This window comes from Notechis scutatus, chromosome 3 (genome assembly GCF_049901735.1).
Source record: "Notechis scutatus isolate UNSWTSFEM ecotype Mainland chromosome 3, rNotScu1.2, whole genome shotgun sequence".
Lineage (NCBI taxonomy): Eukaryota > Metazoa > Chordata > Lepidosauria > Squamata > Elapidae > Notechis > Notechis scutatus.
In genome coordinates this window covers 158,147,864-158,167,463 of record NC_142011.1, presented here as the reverse complement: position 1 = coordinate 158,167,463, position 19,600 = coordinate 158,147,864, and the positions used below count along the sequence as shown (strand labels likewise).

The 19,600-nt window shown below is 33.8% G+C and overlaps 1 protein-coding gene across 1 annotated transcript in view; it reads right to left on the bottom strand.

Annotated features, from left to right (window-relative positions):
- The window catches only part of PIEZO2 (piezo type mechanosensitive ion channel component 2), a 206,138-nt gene that overhangs the window by 36,949 nt on the left and 149,589 nt on the right, over positions 1-19,600 (bottom strand). The window contains exons 18-31 of the mRNA XM_087961504.1: positions 19,300-19,553; positions 17,472-17,632; positions 16,658-16,834; positions 16,077-16,193; positions 14,736-14,936; positions 10,988-11,192; positions 10,752-10,853; positions 8,773-8,938; positions 7,135-7,378; positions 6,336-6,432; positions 5,488-5,647; positions 4,711-4,800; positions 3,766-3,893; positions 2,897-2,968 (exon numbers count right to left, since the gene is read on the bottom strand). Coding sequence (XP_087817630.1) covers positions 2,897-2,968; positions 3,766-3,893; positions 4,711-4,800; positions 5,488-5,647; positions 6,336-6,432; positions 7,135-7,378; positions 8,773-8,938; positions 10,752-10,853; positions 10,988-11,192; positions 14,736-14,936; positions 16,077-16,193; positions 16,658-16,834; positions 17,472-17,632; positions 19,300-19,553 — 2,174 coding nt within the window. The remainder of the gene's footprint in view (positions 1-2,896; positions 2,969-3,765; positions 3,894-4,710; positions 4,801-5,487; positions 5,648-6,335; positions 6,433-7,134; positions 7,379-8,772; positions 8,939-10,751; positions 10,854-10,987; positions 11,193-14,735; positions 14,937-16,076; positions 16,194-16,657; positions 16,835-17,471; positions 17,633-19,299; positions 19,554-19,600) is intronic.

Sequence of the window (19,600 nt, the reverse complement as noted above, 5' to 3'; positions counted from 1 at the left end):
TTGAACAGAAGCTCATTTTTTGATACATTAACTAAGCTAATAAGTCCAAATGGATCAAAAAAGGAAAAAATAAATTAAATATTAAATATTAAGCAAGAGATAAAATTAAAGTCACAGCATTACATTTGCCTATTAAGACAATGTTTGCAAGTAAAATAAAATATTTTAATATATTTATTATTATAATAAGAAATGCAGATAGAATGACTTTTGAGATTATATTTTACCCTCATTATATAGCTTTCTGAACCATAAAAATAAATTATTCAATCATACCTTATCCTCTATTTTATCTAAAGCATATATTAAATAATGTATCCTAGGTCAAAGATAAATTGATAAATTGTGCCCTAACTAGGCTATAGAAATTTTTTCTTTAGCTTGAAGGTTAAAGAGAAGTGGAAAGCAAATAAGGGAAATATCTGAATAATATAGAATAATGAAAAGCTAGAAAATTGAACAGTGAAGTAAATGTAATCAGAGAATTATCTAAAACAAGGAAGGAAGAGCTTGAGTACCATAGAAGGAACTATAACGGTGCAGTGGTTAGAATGCGGTATTGCAGGCTAACTCTGCCCACAGGAGTTTGATCCTGACTGGCTCAAGTTTGACTCAGCTTTCCATCCTTCCGAGGTTGGTAAAATAAGGACCCAGAGTATTGGGGAAGTATGCTGATATTATAAACCGCCCACAGGATGCTGTAAAGCACTATGAGCAATACATAAATCTAAGTGTTATTGCTATTTTACAATTTATTTTACAGTTTACAATTATGATTTTGATCGCATCTCCCTGATTTATGAACTACTGTACACAAAATTAATCCATAGCATAAATATCATTTCACAAAAAACCTCTAATCTCTTTCTTATTTGAATTTTACTACTTTACAAATTTTATAATTAACTTTACTTAGCTGCATATTGGAGTTAATATTAGACTCATTTATTCTGATGTCATATACCAATATATATTTTGTAAATTACAATATGTAATCTATCTAGGATGTATATGTAGTTGGTATCTTCTAAAAGTATGAGTAGTTGTTTGCATAAATACGGCTGTTAAACATGTAAATCTACTTGTAAAAGATCACATTGGTTGTAAAATATGTACAGTGATGGTTGCACAAAGAGTAGATCTAGCTCAGGGGACACTATGAACCTCTTTGGTAACAATGTGTTCCATCTATACAGTATGAGTATATATGACATCTTATGTGAACATTGAAAAGCTATCAGTTTCTTTCCTCATACTGCATTTATCTAAACTTCTGCTCTTTTATGACTATAGGTATTAAAACAATTCATCCATTTATTACTAATAAGTGAATTGACAAATAAATTATCATAATATTTAATAATTTAACTTATTTTGTTATTAAAATTATTGTCTCCTAATGTCCTTAACAGAAGTCATTAGTAAGCCTTATATAAGTAAGTAATAATAAGTAATATAATTCAGCTGTATAAGTATATAATTCAGCTGTACATTGCAGGGTCTATACCCGCTTAATGTAAGTTGATATATCTGTAGAAGGATGGTATGATTAAACTGCAATAATGCACTCTTGCAGGCATTAATTAATGTGGTAGAGAAATATGATTCAATTGAAAATTGCAGCTTAATTTTCAATAAGATCGTACCTCTCTACTTACAAACCATTTCTTCACACATCAGTTGTAGCTGATCATTGAAATGGAGGATGTACAGTGAGTAAATCAGTGAAGCAATATTATTTTCTTCTCCACAGACTGATTCTTGCAAATGTTTTGGAGACTTCTAGAGAGCAACAGGTGTGTGAAAATATGTTTTTCGTGCCATGCAGAAGGAAAGCCCTGAGAATTCTATGCCAGCACAGAAGACACAAGATAGTGGACACTTTCTGTTGAGATACAACAGTACTCTTCAAATATTATATTAAAATATTTAGAAATGAACTTGGCTCACCAAATATGGGATCACTGCTCTGACTTGTGGATAATTATTTTAAATGGGCATACAATACTAGTGGATAATATTCATTTTCAGGGCTTGGCCACAGGTTGCAGATCACAAGTACATGCATTATTGCAATAATATGGATTCTATAGTGGTTTCCTAAAACATGTAATGAGGGTAAAATGAATCAGAAAGAATGAAAGAAGCTGGAATAATTCAACAAAGTTTATGTATGGATGCAGGTCACTTTCACAGAATAGACTATAAGAGAAAGCAGGGTAAGTATATTAATTCACGCCACTTTCTGCCTGGAATAAAATCCACTGCAAAAGATAACCTTGGATCCCTAAAGCCTTTGAGTCATTCTTATTATCTGAATTTCAACCATTTTTCTGTAGCAGCAAAAATAATGAGGATTAACAGAGACCATATCCTGGTCCATTTGGAAAAGCTACAGATTTGAAACATTACTTGCAATGATTTATTTTTCTGAAAAGTAAAACAACGCTGGGTCTTCAATAACCATTTGAAAATAGGATAGGTCTCTATAAATTTTCATCACGCCCTTTAGAAACATAAATATATGTACACACAAACACATTTTTATATATGCATAGGCACAGTTTACTTGTGACTTGACAGAAACAAAAATCTGGAATACTTATAAAACAATTGCATAGGTATTTTTGCTACAGCAGGAATAGTTGCAAAATATTTATTGTATTTTTCTTCCACATAGTGAACAGTTACTTAAGGAGTTAATTGGAACTTGCATCAACATATGGTGGCCTAAAAGAAACACAATTTTTCTCTATGAAATCTTTTGGGTCCACATGACTACCAAGTCACAAGTATAAAACCATGCATAAAACAAACAGGTCTTGGGAATGCCTCCATTCTGGTCAAGGATATAAGGGCTAAATTCATGTACTTTAAAGATGATTGAGAAACCTACTGGAAGCATGATCAACCCAAGGCCGCCACCACTGCTTTTTTTTGCCCTTGGTCTTTTCTTTGTCTGCTTCTCCTAAAATGAAATATGTCCAAACATTAATTTTACAAAGTGAGAAACATATTATGTCTTATATTTTTTCCCCATTTTTTGCAATCTGTGCAAGAGACAAAACACAAAAAGCATTTGCTTACTATTATTATAACTACTCTATTCGTAGAACCTGGCTACTTCTGACATAGAGACAAAATAGAATTTGACTTCAAATTTCCCTATATTTAAGGAATTGTTAAAAATGCTTGTTATTTATTATAAATTAAAACTAAGTTGCAGCAAATTAAAGTTCATTATATAAAACCTAAAACAAACAACTAAAATCCAAAGTATTTATCTGAATTCATAAAATACATTTCTTGACTCAATTTTTGCTTCAAATGAAAAATCTGGTAAGATAAAAATGTCTTTGCTATTCTGAAATTGTTTAGGTATTGTATAGAAAACCAGTTCAAGTTCCAATGTGAACTGTGCTCTAAATACCAACTCTTAAAAGGCCTGAAAGCTTGGTATATTCTACAATTTTACATTATACTTTAGCATTCCAATCCCAACCCCTGCTCTTCAGAGAAAAGTACATGTTTTTATAGATAATCAAATGTTATTTTTCAACAGCAGTGAAAAGGAAGGGCAAGAGAGGGATAACATAGGAAGAGGGTAGGATTTATTCCCAAGTAAATATATGCAGAGGAGCAGATTGTGAAGCCCATCCAACAAATGTCCGGATGAGGCACTGTACTTTTCTATATATATTCATGTTAATAATACTAAGGTCCAAACAATAAATACCAACATCGGATATAGTGAAGGAATAGTACCATCATCATCATCTTCTTCTTCAGCAACCTTTTGAATTTCTTGCTCAGCCGAGGCTTCTTGACTCATACTCAGCACCCTTTCTTTACCCTTTTTATACTTCTGTTGTCTGGCTTTGATATGATCCATCCTGTCAAAAAAGAGTTTGCACCCTCAGAATTAAATCATAATCTACGTGGACCCAAAGAGGACAAGGATTTTAAAATATTATATGATATTCTTAATATATTATCAAATGACATTACTCATTATATTTATGCTCATATTACAATAAACATTAGCAAAGAAAGAAATTACACAATGTTGTACACAACTTTGGATGGGAATGCCTGATTTTTCTGAATTATAAATTTCAGAAGAACTGTAATATCTCCACTTGTGTTTCCCCATCATCTTTTTTTTGGGGGGGGGGGAGTGTCAACAGACCTCAGGACTCATAGGTATGTGAGATGATATAAACTTACATTCAGGACTGTACATTGTCTTCTAAAGTATGACTCTAAGATACAGATGTTTCAGCTGGGCTATTATGTACAGTATATAGCATTATAATCACCACTATGTTTCCTTACCTGTTTTGGGGGTTCATATCTTACTTGACTTTCACTTATTTTGTTAATAGCTATATCTTAGATCGGGGTGTCAAACTAGTGGCCCACGGGCCGGATGCATCATGTGCAGGCCATGCCCACCGTAGCTCCATGAAAAAACATAATGAAACATCACATGATGGCAACATGACACGGGGAGTTTGACACCCGTGTCTTAGATGGATGGGTAGATAGAACTATAATGATCATGAGATGTTCTCAAAATTCCAAATGGGCTCACTGCCTTCTGTAGCGACATCAATAAAGTAATGGCTAAGTACTTTTTCTCTGATTAATGTTGTAGTGTTATATGCCAACCTCCAAAAAGGAATTTTTAAGAGGAAAAAAAAAGCATACTGTTTCTTCAGTTGATCCATTGATTTTTTCTCGTCCTCAAGTCTTGCTTTTACAGCTTTCACAATTGTGGCCTGGAAGAGTTCAGCACCTCTGAAAAATAAATACATATACACTAGATAAAAACAATGCAACACAAACAGATAGGATAACAGTCACACTTGTAGTTTTGTCACCAAGATGGAAACTGAAGGTGAAATTGATTTAACAGATTTTCTGAAACAATGAGAATAATGAAAACATTCTGAAATATATTTCATAAGGTTGACTTTCCTAATCAATATACGAATTTTCATTTCTGTGATAAGAGCTTTCCTTGATTAATATATTTCATTTCACTTTTATAGTTTACAAAATATTTAATTAAAACATATGTATGCATGTATCTATACATTTATTAAAATACAATGCTTTACTTTATATAGATAAAAGATAGAATTCTTTTTTGGCCAAGTGTGGTTGGACACACAAGGAATTTGTCTTTGGTGCATATGCTCTCAGTGTACATAAAAAGAAAAGATACATTTGTCAAGAATCATAAGGTACAACACTTAATGATAGTCATAGGGTACAAATAAGCAATCAAATCATACCAGGAGACAATCAATATAAATTGTAAGGATACAAGCAATAAAGTTACAGTCATACAGTCATAAGTGGGAGGAGATGGGTGATAGGAACGATGAGAAGATTAATAATGTAAGTAATAATAATGCAGACTTAGTAAATAGTTTGACAGTGTTGAGAGAATTATTTGTTTAGCAGAGTGATGGTGTTTACCTGGATGCCAGAATCTGTGAAGCTTTAATATCAGCAACCACATGAAGGTAGTAGTAACTCATGAAAACTCTTCTTTGGAGCAATAGAAAAGCAAAGCAAATGCTATCCCAGATTATTCCTGCCTCTCCACTTGGCAATTTACACTCTGGATCATCCAAAGCTGACAAGAACAAGCATTAAGGACAAGCATCAAAATATTGCAAGATTTTTTCTGAGCTGACCAAAGAGAACAAAAATGTTTAGGTACTTTCAATCCATATCTGCAAGATTTAAACATCACACAGGTGGGCAAGAGGATAATTATCTATTTGTGACTCTACATATAAGTACATTTCTCCTCTTTATGCTAAACTACTCACTTATATACATGTTCCTCATTCTATATCTATACCAAAGTAACGGCAGTTTTTAAATAAGAAAGACATGAAAAATAAAGCAAACATAATTTTAAAAAATGTAGAATAGTATTTGCAGTGATTAGGTCCAAAGTCTATATGAATAAGAAAATATAATCTGCAAATAAAAACAAACTGATAAAATTATCAGATGCATCATCTGGTTAGTGTGCTTTGTTTATGCTATTACTTCAAAATAAAATAAAAAAACCCTCTGCCTGTCTTGGACAAAACATATAAAAATGGTGCTAAATTCTCAGAGAAAAATGTTTTTCCACCAACTATTTATATTCAAATGCAAATTATTCTATACTTCATTATAAAATAACAAAATGATTTTCAATTTCAGAGAGAGAAACAAGTCTGCTTATTGTTTTTTAATGATGGGTATCTGAAAGATTTAATGGAATTTTAAAAAGAATTATGTAAGGAATTTTATAGGCATATACTTACGGATGTCATAACCTTTAACTGTACAAGCCAGACTGAATGCTTGAATCACCCAACAGCTATTGTTGATCAATGACTTGATGTAGCCGCATGCTCCTATCTGAAATAAATAAGATTGATATGACAAAAGAAATTATAATATAAGCCTGTCAACACTACAAGGTATAACTGTTTACACAAAGATCCAAAAAAGAGAAATTGAATCTTTCTTTTCTTTAGTGTTTCTAACTAAACTGTATATGCTCAGTGCAGTGATTTCTTCTATAATATTTAACTAGATAAATAAATAAATATGATAATAAAATAAAAGCTTGTCAATACTACAAGGTATAACTGTTTACACTGAGATAAAAAAGAGAAATTGAATTATTCTTTTCTTCAGTGTTTGTAACTCTTCAATTGAATATGTTCTTTATTCCATAACTTTTAAAATAGTCTTATGCCTCATTGAACCTCTTTCATTGTAATGTCATAAATACAATAAAACAAGAATTGTTTGTAAATAATCCAGTATCAATACTGCAAAATACCCCTTCCTTTTTTTATTCCAATTTGTGACCATATCAGATACAAACAATTTTGCAATGTGTGTATATCACATCCCAGAATAGGAATACATCTTGCTAAGATTAAAATATGTTATATATAACCACAACACTTTGATGTCAAGAGTTTCTAGAAAGTAAGAAAAAGATGAACTAGTGTGGTGGGACTCTGCACTATTAAAAAAATGTAAAATAACAACTATACATTTATTTTCAGAAACATTAAATAATTATTTCAAAAAAGGGAAGATACTTACCGATAATATATTTTTCATTATAATCACAAAGACATTATAAGCAATCAGCCAATCCCAATATCGAAGGATGCTTCTGATTGGCTTCAGTAACAGATCTCCTCCAAAAAGTAGAAAATAAAAACAGGCTACCAAGTAACCCATACAAAATATACTGATCCGAGTGGTTCCCGTTATAAAGATGATAGTAAGAACAAACCAGAAGAGATAACTGAACATAACCACTTTACCCATGTCTAGATAAGATCTGTTACAAAACAAAGTAGGAATGAGAGAGATCAAATTTATGTTCAGGTCATACACATTTTAATGTACAATAGTGATATAAGCATATTTATATAAACATATAATACATAATGATGAAATGATTATGTGTTTACAAGAAAATATTATCCATTATGCAGGAGTTTTTCAAACTCTGTGATGCAGAGAAGTCCTAATATGGTAAATTAATTTATAACACATCCCACCATTATTGATGAATAAAAAAACACGTAATTGTTGAATTGAGGTTATATTTGGCAAGAATACACACACGTAACACTGGAATTTATGCATCATGAGGCTTCTCAAATCTTGTGAAACAGCAATTGCTTGCTTTCAGTTTGTTCAGGAAAAAATAAGAAATAAAATCCAGAACGTTTGACAGAATTCTCACTTTCCCTCTGCATGTTTGATGAGGTTTTGTTTTAATTGCAATGTGCAAGTTGCTCACTTTTGAGATGAAAATGACTCAGGGCATTCATACTTCATGCTAAATTAACACATTTAAAATTAATTTATATTTTTATAATTATAGATAATTATTGTAATTATTGTTTTGATAGCATTATTTTCAACTGTTCACTTTTTTATTTGTCTCATTCATAATTTTTTTATGGTAAATTAAAGAGAATTTATCTAAAATTGGTGTGTAAATTGTAGAATTTGTAATAGAGAAATAGAAAGGTTACACTATCTTTTTGAGGTGACCAACGATTTCCTTCCTTCCCTCCCATGCAAAAGTGATGATTCTTTGAAAGTATAGAAAGTGAACTTTTTCACTGCTATAAACAGTAACATTTATAGTAATATAATTTATCACCAAACTGATAAATTCAGAGATCTGACTGTTGGAAATTGGGCTCTTGTAATTTCTTTTCATTTGGGACAATCCAGTGTACTTAAGAATATAGCATGTAATCAATGCTACATAAATTTATCATGCAACAAAACTTCCCCTATCTTTCTCTCTGCCAGAAATGTGTTCCTAACTACTATAAACCCTTGGAGTAGATATTGAAGATAAAGAAGAGCCAAAGGGAAAAGGAGAAATTATTCTGTTACAGGCATTTGTTCTACTTGCAGGACAATCAGGAATTATGTAACATCATATAATTCTTTTATGTATCCATTTTAAATATTACATAATTTGTATTGGACTGTCCTGCAATTTTATATATTTTTGTGTCATAAGTAAAGAATAAAATTATGTTGATAATCTTACCCCATCTTAGAAAATAGCAACATTAAATAACGTGTGAGTGACAACTGCAGTAAAGTTGAAGAAATACAATTCTGAACCTTACCAGTTCAAAGCTCACAAAGAACATCTGATTTCTGTGAAGAAGTAATATAAGCAGATATGTGACCAGATCTTACCGGCAATGAATAAAATCAGGGACAGGGTTGTGTTGACTAAATGAAGCTGCTTCAAGGTTCATACAGATTTCTACATTGTCTCCAGCCATGATACGTACAGCAGCCTTGTTCTCATCTTCAAATGTCTGCCTTTGTAAGGATGCGCATAGTAGCAACATGAAATCATCTAATGGAAGATGTTGAATTGAATATAGATGTGATGGACATCTCACATGTTTTTCATATAAAGAGGAAGACTAAGGGCCCAGTATAACCCTAGTATTAGAATGGAAGTAGAACCAAATTGCTCCTTGTGAACTCTAATCCTAGTCCACAGATTTAACTAGGAACATCCATGTTATGATATACAAAGAGCAAAGAGGTAAATGAGCAGCAATGTTCAGAAAATAATTTTCTCTGGAAGAATGGCTTATTTAAAAATAGATTGCTACTCCTCAGCAGCTTGGCTTCTATAGTTAAGTCCAAGGTTTGAACCAAATTTAGAAGGTTGTAAGGCTACAAAGCAGAAATATTTCCACTCTATGTTTTCCTGGTTCTGATGATCCTTTGCTACCTTATCTTTTGAATTTTGATTATTTATTCAAAACTTTTGGTGTTTTCAATACTGGACTGTACAGCGACGTGACTGCACTTTTGTCTAGCAATTTACTGTATCATGAAAATTTGCAGGAATATCAACCTTGGACTGTTTGACTACAGGTAGTCTTCAACTTACGACCACATTTGAACCACATTGTTAAGTGAGTTTTGCCCCATTTTACAACCTAATCACAGTTAACTGAATCATTAAGTTAATTACATGGTTGTTAAGTGAACCTGGCTTCCCCATTGACTTTGCTTGTCAGAAGGTTGCAAAAGCTGTTTACAAGACTTCAGGTCCCTGCAACTGTCATAAATATGAATCAGTTGCCAAGCTTCTGAATTTTGATTATGTGACCATAGGGACGCTGCAACACTATGAAAAATGGTCATAAGTCACTTTTTTAAATACCGTGGTAACTTTGAACGTTCACTAAACAAACTGTTGTAAGTCAAGAACTACCCATACTGTATTAACTCTTTGAGACTGAATTATATTCTGTGATGACTGTTTTTAAAATCTAAAATAGGCATATACAAAATTAATGTTCTTATCTAAAACCTTAAACTAAAATAAGAAGTACAAGAATTGGGCGGCAAAGCAATTTCACACAGAGCCAGATAGCAAAAGGAAAAGCATTAAACTAGAGAGGTCTGCCTAATGCCTTCCAAATTGCTAGGATTACTGCATTACACAATTTTCACTCAATATAACCATTGATAAGAGATGATGACAACTGTACTTGAAAATATCTAGAGGACATCACTTTGCCTATTCCCAGAGGTGGTATTCAGCACGTTCTGACCAGTTCTGGTAGTGGAAATTTTGAGTAATTCAGAGAACCGGCAAATACCACCCCTGACTGGCCCCGCCCCCATCTATTCTCTGCCTCCCAAGTCCCAGCTGATTGGCTGGGTCTTCTTTTGTTGCCCTGCACAGGAAAATGGAGCTGGAAAGCAGGTTAGTGGGGTGGGGAGGGAATAGTATTTTGCAGTATCCTTCCCCTGCCATGCCCACCAAGCCATGCCACACCCACAGATTCGGTAGTAAAAAATTTTGAATCCCACCACTGCCTATTCCTGATAAAAAGGATGTGTATTGTTTCCCCAGTCTTAACTTTTAATTCAGGTTCCACATAAGTGTTATTAAACAGCTATAATTATTCTTCTTTATTGCAATGGTGAGACAGGAAGTACTGCTGTTTTTTTTTAAGAGCAGAATTTTTTACTGAAGTTTGGTTTGAAGACTTACCTATATATAGGTAAAGCTGAAAATTACAATCTAGCAATAGCATCTTGATATCTGTTGCATGGCCAGAAATATACTTTACAAACTTATTACAACATCCTGTAGGAATGAAATAAATGGTAAGTTTGTTTAAGGGATGAAAATTACTTACACACAAGGAAGACTGGATTTGGTTTAACAACAAAATCTGGAAAGTATAACCATTTGATGATATTAGAGTTGAAGTTGGCATTTGGATATCTCCATGGGTAATCTGCAATGACAGAGGCAAGAATGCTTACAACAAGCCATTAAGAGTACTTATTTAATTCTCAGCAGGTATTAACAAACAGTAATTATTGAAGTAAAAAATTGAAAGAATTGTTTGAGGGAAAAAAGAATGCTTACCCTTACAAGGTGCAGGTGGGATTCCAATACACATGAAGTACTGGAATGTAATAATGCATGACAGAAAGCAACAGTACTTGGGCCATATTTCTGCAATAGCTTTTCTTCTCCGCCGATACAAAACAGCAATTAAAGCAAAGCCATGGATCATTGCATAGAAATCCATCCGTTGACCAATTACATTTACGGACAACAGGAAACAACTCTGTGATAACAAAGAAAAGGTACAAAATGTATATATTATTTGGAGTAGTCCATGATAAATAGAATATTAGGTTCATCTTTGGAAACTTCATCAAACTGGCCAAGTGTGACTGGACACACAAGGAATTTGTCTTAGTGCATATGCTTTCAGTATACATAAAAGAAAAGATACATTCATCAAGAGTCAAGAATCATAAGGTACAACACTTAATAATAGTCATAGGGTACAATAAGCAATTAAATCATACTAGAAAACAGTCAATAAAAATCATTAGGATACAAGCAACAAAGTTACAGTTATACAGTCATAAGTGGGAGGAGATGGGTGAAAGGAAGGATGGGAGGATTGATAGTAATAGTAATGCAGACTTAGTAAATAGTTTGACAGTGTTGAGGGAATTATTTGTTTAGCAGAGTGATGGCGTTTGGGAAAAAACTATTCTTGTGTCTAGTTGTTCTGGTGTGCAGTGCTCTATAGGGTCGTTTTGGGGGTAGGAGTTGAAAGAGCCCAGGATATGAGGGGTCTGTAAATATTTTCACAGCCCTCTTTTTGGCTCGTGCAGTATACAGGTCCTCAATGGAAGGCAGGTTGGTAGTGACTGTTTTTTCTACAGTCCTAATTACTCTCTGAAATCTGTGTCTGTCTTGTTGGGTTGCAGAACTAAACCAGACAGTAATAGAGGTGTAGTTGACAGACTCAATAATTCCTCTGTAGAACTGTATCAGCACTCCTTGGCAGTTTGAGTTTCTGAGTTGGTGCAGAAAGAACATTTTTGTTGTGCTTTTTTGATGACGTTTTTGATGCTAGGTGTCCATTTTAGGTCTTGAGATATTATAGAACCTAGAAATTTGAAGGTCTGTACTGTTGATACTGTGTTGTCTAGTATTGTAAGAGGTGGTAGCATGGGAGGTTTTCTCCTAAAGTCTACCATTTCTATGGTTTTGAGTGTGTTCAGTTCCAGATTGTTTTGGTCATACCACAAGGCTAGTTGTTCAACCTCCCTTCTGTATGCGGATTCATCGTTATCTCGAATGAGATCAATCACTGTTGTATCATCTGCAAACTTCAGTAGTTTAACAGATGGATCATTTGAGATGCAGTCATTGGTATATAGAGAGAAGTGGAGAGAGCACACAGCCTTGGTGGTGGGCTGTGCTAATTGTACAGGTATCAGATGTGATTCTGCCTAGCTTCACCTGCTGCTTCCTATCTGTTAGGAAGCTTATGATCCACTTACAAGTGTGTTCAGGTAACGCTAGCTGGTTTAGTTTAGTTAGAAGAATGTCTGGAATGATGGAATTGAATGCTGAACTAAAGTCTACAAAGAGGACCCTTGCGTAGGTATTTGGAGATTCAAGGTGTTGGAAGATGTAGTGCAGAGCCATATTAATAGCACCATCTGTCGATCTATTCACTCAAAGGTTTTCATAACTACAGATGTTAGAGCAACTGGTCTGTAGTCATTCAGTTCCCTGATGGAGGGCTTCTTTGGCACTGGGATGATAGCACAGCATTTGAAGCAAGAAGGAACATAGCACATCTCTAGTGATTTATTGAAGATTCGGATGAAGATAGGGGCCAATTGGTCAGCACAGACTTTTAAGCAAGGAGTTATCTTGTCTGGCCCTGGTGCTTTTCCTGGCTTTTGTCTGTGAAATAGATCTTGCACTTCTTTTTCTGTGATCACCAGAGGTTGTGAACCCAATGGGTTGGAGTCAGTTGTGGGAGATTTGGCTGTTGTTGGTGTGTTTGAGATGTGGTCAGTTGTAGGAGTCAGTTGTGGGAGATTTGGCTGTTGTTGGTGTGTTTGAGATGTGGTCAGTTGTAGGAGGCTTGGCTGTTGATGGTATGTCTGAAATGGGTGGCTGTAGTTTCCTTTCAAACCTGCAGTAAAACACATTCCGGTCATCTGCTAACTGTTGATTCCCTTCTGCCTGGGAAGGAGGTTTGCTGTAGCCAGTAGTGTTTTTAAGAGTTTTCCATGTTTGCTGGTTCATTTGTTGAGAACTGATTCCTTAACTTTTCAGAGTAGCTTCTTTTTGCTGCTTTGATCTCTCCTGTTAATATGTTTCTGGCCTGATTGTACAGCATTCTGTCACCTTTTCTGTAGGCTTCCTCTTTGGAATACGTAGCTGCTTAAGTTTAGCACTGAACCAAGGTTTATTATTACTATTCGCAGGTTCCTAGTCGGTACACATAGGTCTTCACAAAAGTTGACATGTGATGTTACAGTATCTGTGAGCTCATCTAGGTCTGCAGAGGTATCTTCGAAAACATTCCAATCAGTGCAATCAGGGCAAGCCTGTAGCTTTAGCTTTGCCTCCTTAATTCAAGTCCTCACTGATTTAATTGTTGGTTTTGTGGTTTTAAGTCCTTGTCTGTAGACAGGTACAAGGTGAATCATGCAATGATCAGACACGTGGTAAAGACCTATAAGCATCTTTTAGTGTCAAATATTTGGCAATATCCAGGGGCTGGTTTCAAAAATCCCAGCAACTGGTTCGCTGCCCACTTGCCAGGTGGACTTGGCCATGGTGGGCGGGGCCTACAGAAACTTCCTGTTACTGGTTTCTGGTGTGCCTCCAGAGGCCAGGGGAGGCCGTTTTCACCCTCCCAGGGGTCCAGAGGCCTCCCCCGTGCCTCTGGGAAGGCGAAAACGGCCTCCCCCAGGCTCTGGAGGCCTTCTGGAAGCCGGAAACAGGACCATTTTGCGACTTCTAGTTTTTCCAGGAAGGCCATTTTTTGCCCTCCCAAGGGTCCAGATGCCTCCCTGGGCCTCTGGGAGGGCGAAAGTGGCCTCCCCTGAGTTCTGGAGGCCCTCTGGAAGCCGGAAACAGGCCCGTTTCCAGATTTCCAGAAAGCCTGTTTTTTCCTTTCCAGAGCCTCCGCGCAGACCCTGGACTTAACCTCCATCAAAAATGGGTCGTGTGGAGACTCCTGGGAGGGGTGGGGCCAGCCGGTCAGTTGAAATACCGGTTTGGCGAACCAGCTTTATCTTTAATATTCGGTTCACCCGAACCAGTCTGAACCGGTAGAATCCCACCCCTGGCAATATCTTGATATATTATAAACATGTTTGCAAAATGAAGATTACATATCCTAAGCCTCTTCCAAGAACCTCAAATATGATTTCCTTTTCTTTTTCTTTTTGTTGCTAACAGTCCTTTATTAAAGACTACACTTCCTGCAATGGTGGAATATTCAAGGGGGGCTAAAACAGCATTTTTGTATCATATCTACCCACAACAGCTAAGCAGCATCTAGAAGCGTTCTGAGAAAGACCGAGAAGCTGTACAACATCCAAAGAAAAATGATTTTCTATGTTCTCCTTCAGTTATGAAATTCTCTCCCTAGGAAAAACACTAGCATCCACTGAAAAATTTCAAATGGTCTTTCTTTAAGTTGATTGTGGCTGAGAGTATTTTTCATTATACATTTAACCTATTTGGCCAGATTTTTCACTTGGTGACTGAGTTGTCAGTCCCAATTGTGGTCATCAAATAAGAACTATCAGTAATGCTATAACCATTCTGGTAAATTTACCTCCAAACCAAATTTGTAGAAGAAGTAGTTTACAAAATACTTAAGGCAATTAACTATGCCATCATCCAAATGTAATCTGGTAATATCATGAAAAATAGTTTTGGTTTCTGGAGCAGTGAGGTTATTATGACATCGGTAGTATTCTTGGTGTCGGTAAACAGTAACTTCAAAGGCCAGAATTGCCAGCATCAGCAAATTATTCTGTAAGAGAAGGAAACTGTAAATATTTCAGATCCAGGAATAGCCTTGATTCTACTACTTACAGCAAAACTCCTAAATTATTTACACTCACTTAATGTGGATTGTTACATAATAGTTAAACACTTTTCTTACGTTTATATTAATTATAAAGACAATGGGTTTAAAATGTATAAAGCCACTACATCTAGGCCTTTGCTTATTAACATTTATAAAAAAAATTCCAATCTTAGGACTTTTCTACACAAAACTGAAAAGCAGCAACTGAAATTTGTTTTTCGGTGCTACTAGTTGAGCACTGGAGGAACAAAATGCTAATTGATAACACATTTATTCTAAAAATGCCCAATCCCATTTGTGGTTATATACGGGTTATTTTACAGCATATGAATATCTGTAAGATACCCAAAGCCACAAATAGGGGAGTGGATCAGACAGGTAAATCAACTTTGTTCTGATAGGTTATGAGGAAGCAGAAAATAGCCTGTGACGGAAGCTGTGCAGCTCTAAGGGTGACTTAACATTATGCTAAAGTTTACAGAATGAGGTAGTGAGATTTTCATGAAAGAAACCTTGACTGCCCACTCATTTCTAACTCTGGCTTAGTTTTGATACAGAAATAACAAAATATAACAAAGACGTAGAACCAATTTGCAGCTCCTATTTTTTAAAAAACCCTGTAAGAATCTTGCATAATTTATTAGTAATTGGAAAGACACATAAATTATTCACATAAACTAATACTAAAAAATAGTGTATTGCAATTTAAATTAAATTACTGTTTATTAGGTATACTGTTTATTAACAAAAATGAAATTACGGTTAATTTTAAGTGTATTATTTCTTTAAACAAGCTGTGCAAATGCATTTTAAAAAGCAGTTATTTTTCTATAAGAGTTGAAATTAAGGGATGGGTGGAAATGCTTAAAATAGACAACCACTTTTTCATTTCATGAACCAAAGCTATCAGAGCTGTAATGAACTATACTTCATTATTGTAATTTCCTTTTCCATCCTATACCTTCATAATCTTTGAGGAAAGATTCCAAAGAGACCATCTCTAAGGATTATATAATACTGAGCCAATTCTACTAGAAGACTGCAAGAACTGAAAATGCTGAATAGAGAACAGATTATAATTACCCTCAAGTACACAAGCAATGGATAGGACTTTCTTAATCCAACCCACTCAGTTGGATCAATGGGTTTTTTGTAGAGAAGTGATTCATTCAGGTTTTCCTGATTTTCAGTAGTATTAGGCTAAAATAACAAAACCAACATTAGTTCTGATTTCTTCAGCCAGTATATGTCATAATAAAGCTAACATTGCATCTATAGCTAAATAATTCAATAGTTTCTCATTAACTTTATAAATGTATAAATGCTTTATAAATTCTCTTTCAGGTGCTTTATAAACTCTCTTTCAGATACTTTATAAGCAGCAAAGAATTCCTCCCTATTCTGGTTAAGGCAGATCCAAAAGGAAAAAGAGATCCCTTCCAAGAAAAAAAATATTGTATCCGCTATTTACTTATTTAAAAAAAAACATAAAGTAACTAACATCTCAACAGGGTTGGAAAAAAGAAAACAAAAGTATGCTACCATAATATTTTCCTGATTTTGGGGAAAACTGCTTGGATAATTTCTGAATCATTTTGTCATCTTTCTAATTCATAAGTCCCTCTAGTTTAAAAAAACATGAATAAAAATGAAATGAAATATACCATTGGACAACTGATAGAAAATGATGCAACGTTAATAGATTCAAGCTGGTACAACATTTTACAGATAATAATCACACAGGTCCAAACTGTGCAGACACCGGATGCCAATGGACGGAACTGAGAATATGGTAAAGCAAAAGCCCAGGCAATTACAAACACATAGTTAATGAGAGAAACCTAGAAGAACAAAACAGAAAAGATTAAATGACAAATTGGAGAATTCTTTACTCTATTATCTCATGTATTTATTTATTACTGAAAAAAATGAAAAACATGGAAAGATTAATTTTCTTGCTTTCATTTGGAATTAAACTCAACCAAATGAAAAAAAGATGCGGGGTGCACTAAAACAGTTCAATGGATGGACAGTTACTAAGCAAAACTTCAATGTGCAACCAAATCTTCAAAATATATAGTACAAATTTTACGATGCATACCTTTTACATTCTATATATTTACAAGGGCTTCTCTAATGGACAAGGGTTATATTTTATACATTTGATAGCCAGGAAGGATTCAAATTTAAAAACAAAATACATAAATTATAATTTTAAAAAGTTCACTTGTTTTCAAATTCAAACTCAAAAGAAATACTATATATTGTTAAACTATAGAAGCCTAACAGAGCTCATTTTCAGTTACATATTTTTCAAGGGTATTCTTTTACGCTAGCAGCTTGATAATAGCAGAAAGCTTTAGTCTCAAATGAGTGATCTAAAACCTCAGATACATATGTCCAAGAAGATAAAGCGATTTATATTCTACTGTAATACTGATACTGCAAGAGAAAGTGGACTATCCACTATATACTTGCCTCTTTTACTGTTACCCATATAATATATGATGACACAATTTTGATTATGTGTAGTTCCAAAAGCCACCATACAAAAACTTGAAGCTTATGAAAGCATTCCAGAAACTTCAAGAAAAGTACAGTTAGACGGTCAATTACCAAATGCCATTTGTTCTTTAAATCTAAAAGACAAATAAGATGCAGTGAAACACTTTTCCACTGCTGTGAAAAAACAGCTACTGTTATTTTCAGCTGGAAATATACTTTTTTATATGTACATATAAAATTTTATACACACATAGACACATTTCTTCTTAAAGTAAAAAAAAGTATTAGATCAACTAAGCTTTTTTATTTTTAAATTTTATTTTTATGCTTATCCAATTAATAAGACAATCTTTATCTTAAAGTAAAAGTTTAAAAATAAAAAACCCTAAAATACAAGCTAATAAAATAAATCTATCTAATGTCTATGGAGGTTCTCAGTCATTCAGGTCATGATTTTCCCAAAGGTTCTTTTCTAAAAGGCAATTGGACTTTCTTGGTTTTTTTCTTGAAATCACTTTGTTTTTCATCCAAAAAGCGTCTTCAGTTCTAATTGAATGGTGGGGAAAGATTGATTTTATACACTTTGCAGATTGAAAAGATTTATACACTTTGCAGTCATCTAGTTGCTGAAACGTTTTCAAGGATAAAAACAAGAAAGTCTAGTTGCCTTTTGGAAAAGTACCTTTGAGACAAACCTATCTTATAATTTGCATAAGAAATAGAAATTATAAAACAATCTACATTCACTAATGAAAACACTACTATAATATTAACAGTACAAAACATTATTGTAAGGTATCAGAAAACCTTTGCCATAGTGACAAATATTGTTGCATTCTTTGACTAGTAGAAACAAATAAACTTTTTAATTTTTGTTTGTCATATGTGATCATGATACCACTGAAACCAGGCCACTTCTATCATCAAACACATTTATTCCCCACAAAAATGAAGAGCTATTCAATGCAACATTTCTCCCTTTCTTCCTCTCTGTCTTACACACACACACACCAAATAAGCGAACAATTTCTTTAATTTAGTCACTATTAACAATATAATTGTACTATGTTTTATAATTTCTGTAACATTTACCACATTGTTGCACTCCAATATCATACACCCCAATCCAATATGCACTTCATTACCTGTATTAATTCATTACTGAATATAATTTTTACATTTTTATGTGTATATATATATATGTATATGTATATGTATATGTATATGTATATGATATATATATATATATATATATATATATATATATATATATATATATATATGTATAATATAAATATAATATATATATATATATATATTATATATATATATATATATATATATATATATATAACACAGCAAACTCCGAGACCAATAAACACAGACCAAGACTCCCAACCAATCAGGATGAAGAAAAAACCATTCTGGCACAGCAATAGGCTGCCCCAAATTTAAATCTGAAACCACTGTAAAAGTCTGACTCACAGACGGACACAATACAGAAGCCTGATGATGGCAGATGAGATTCTGCTGAAACGTTGCTACAACTTTAAAAGCACCACTACTATGACGTGGAAAATACCCGAACAAAGCTGAAGGCCATACATGTAAGTACCCGAAAACTTAAGAATATATATATATATATATATATATATATATATATATATATATATATATATATATATATATTTCTTTTTAAAGAAAATTTGATGATACAAAATGCTGTCAGAAATGTCTACATTCATTCCATGCTAATCATCCAAATAGTAAAATAAAATTGATCATCCATCCATAAGTCTACCTGATATTCCTCCTATCTCCGATTCATCCTCATCTTCATCTTCATCCTCATCTTCACCTTCACCTTCTTCATCCAATTCTTCTTCCTTTTTTTCATTATCATCTACTTCATTTTCACTTTTTCTTCTTTCCACTATATTTTCTTCCTGCAGCATTTTTTCTTGATCTTGAAACATTTTGTCCTCTTCCTGTTCAATGTTGGCATTCAAATTCATCATTGTGAGATCAGGCAAGCTTTCATCTTGATGCACCAGTCTATTGGTACAGAAATGGTCATGTCAACAAACCGAACAGCTGTAATT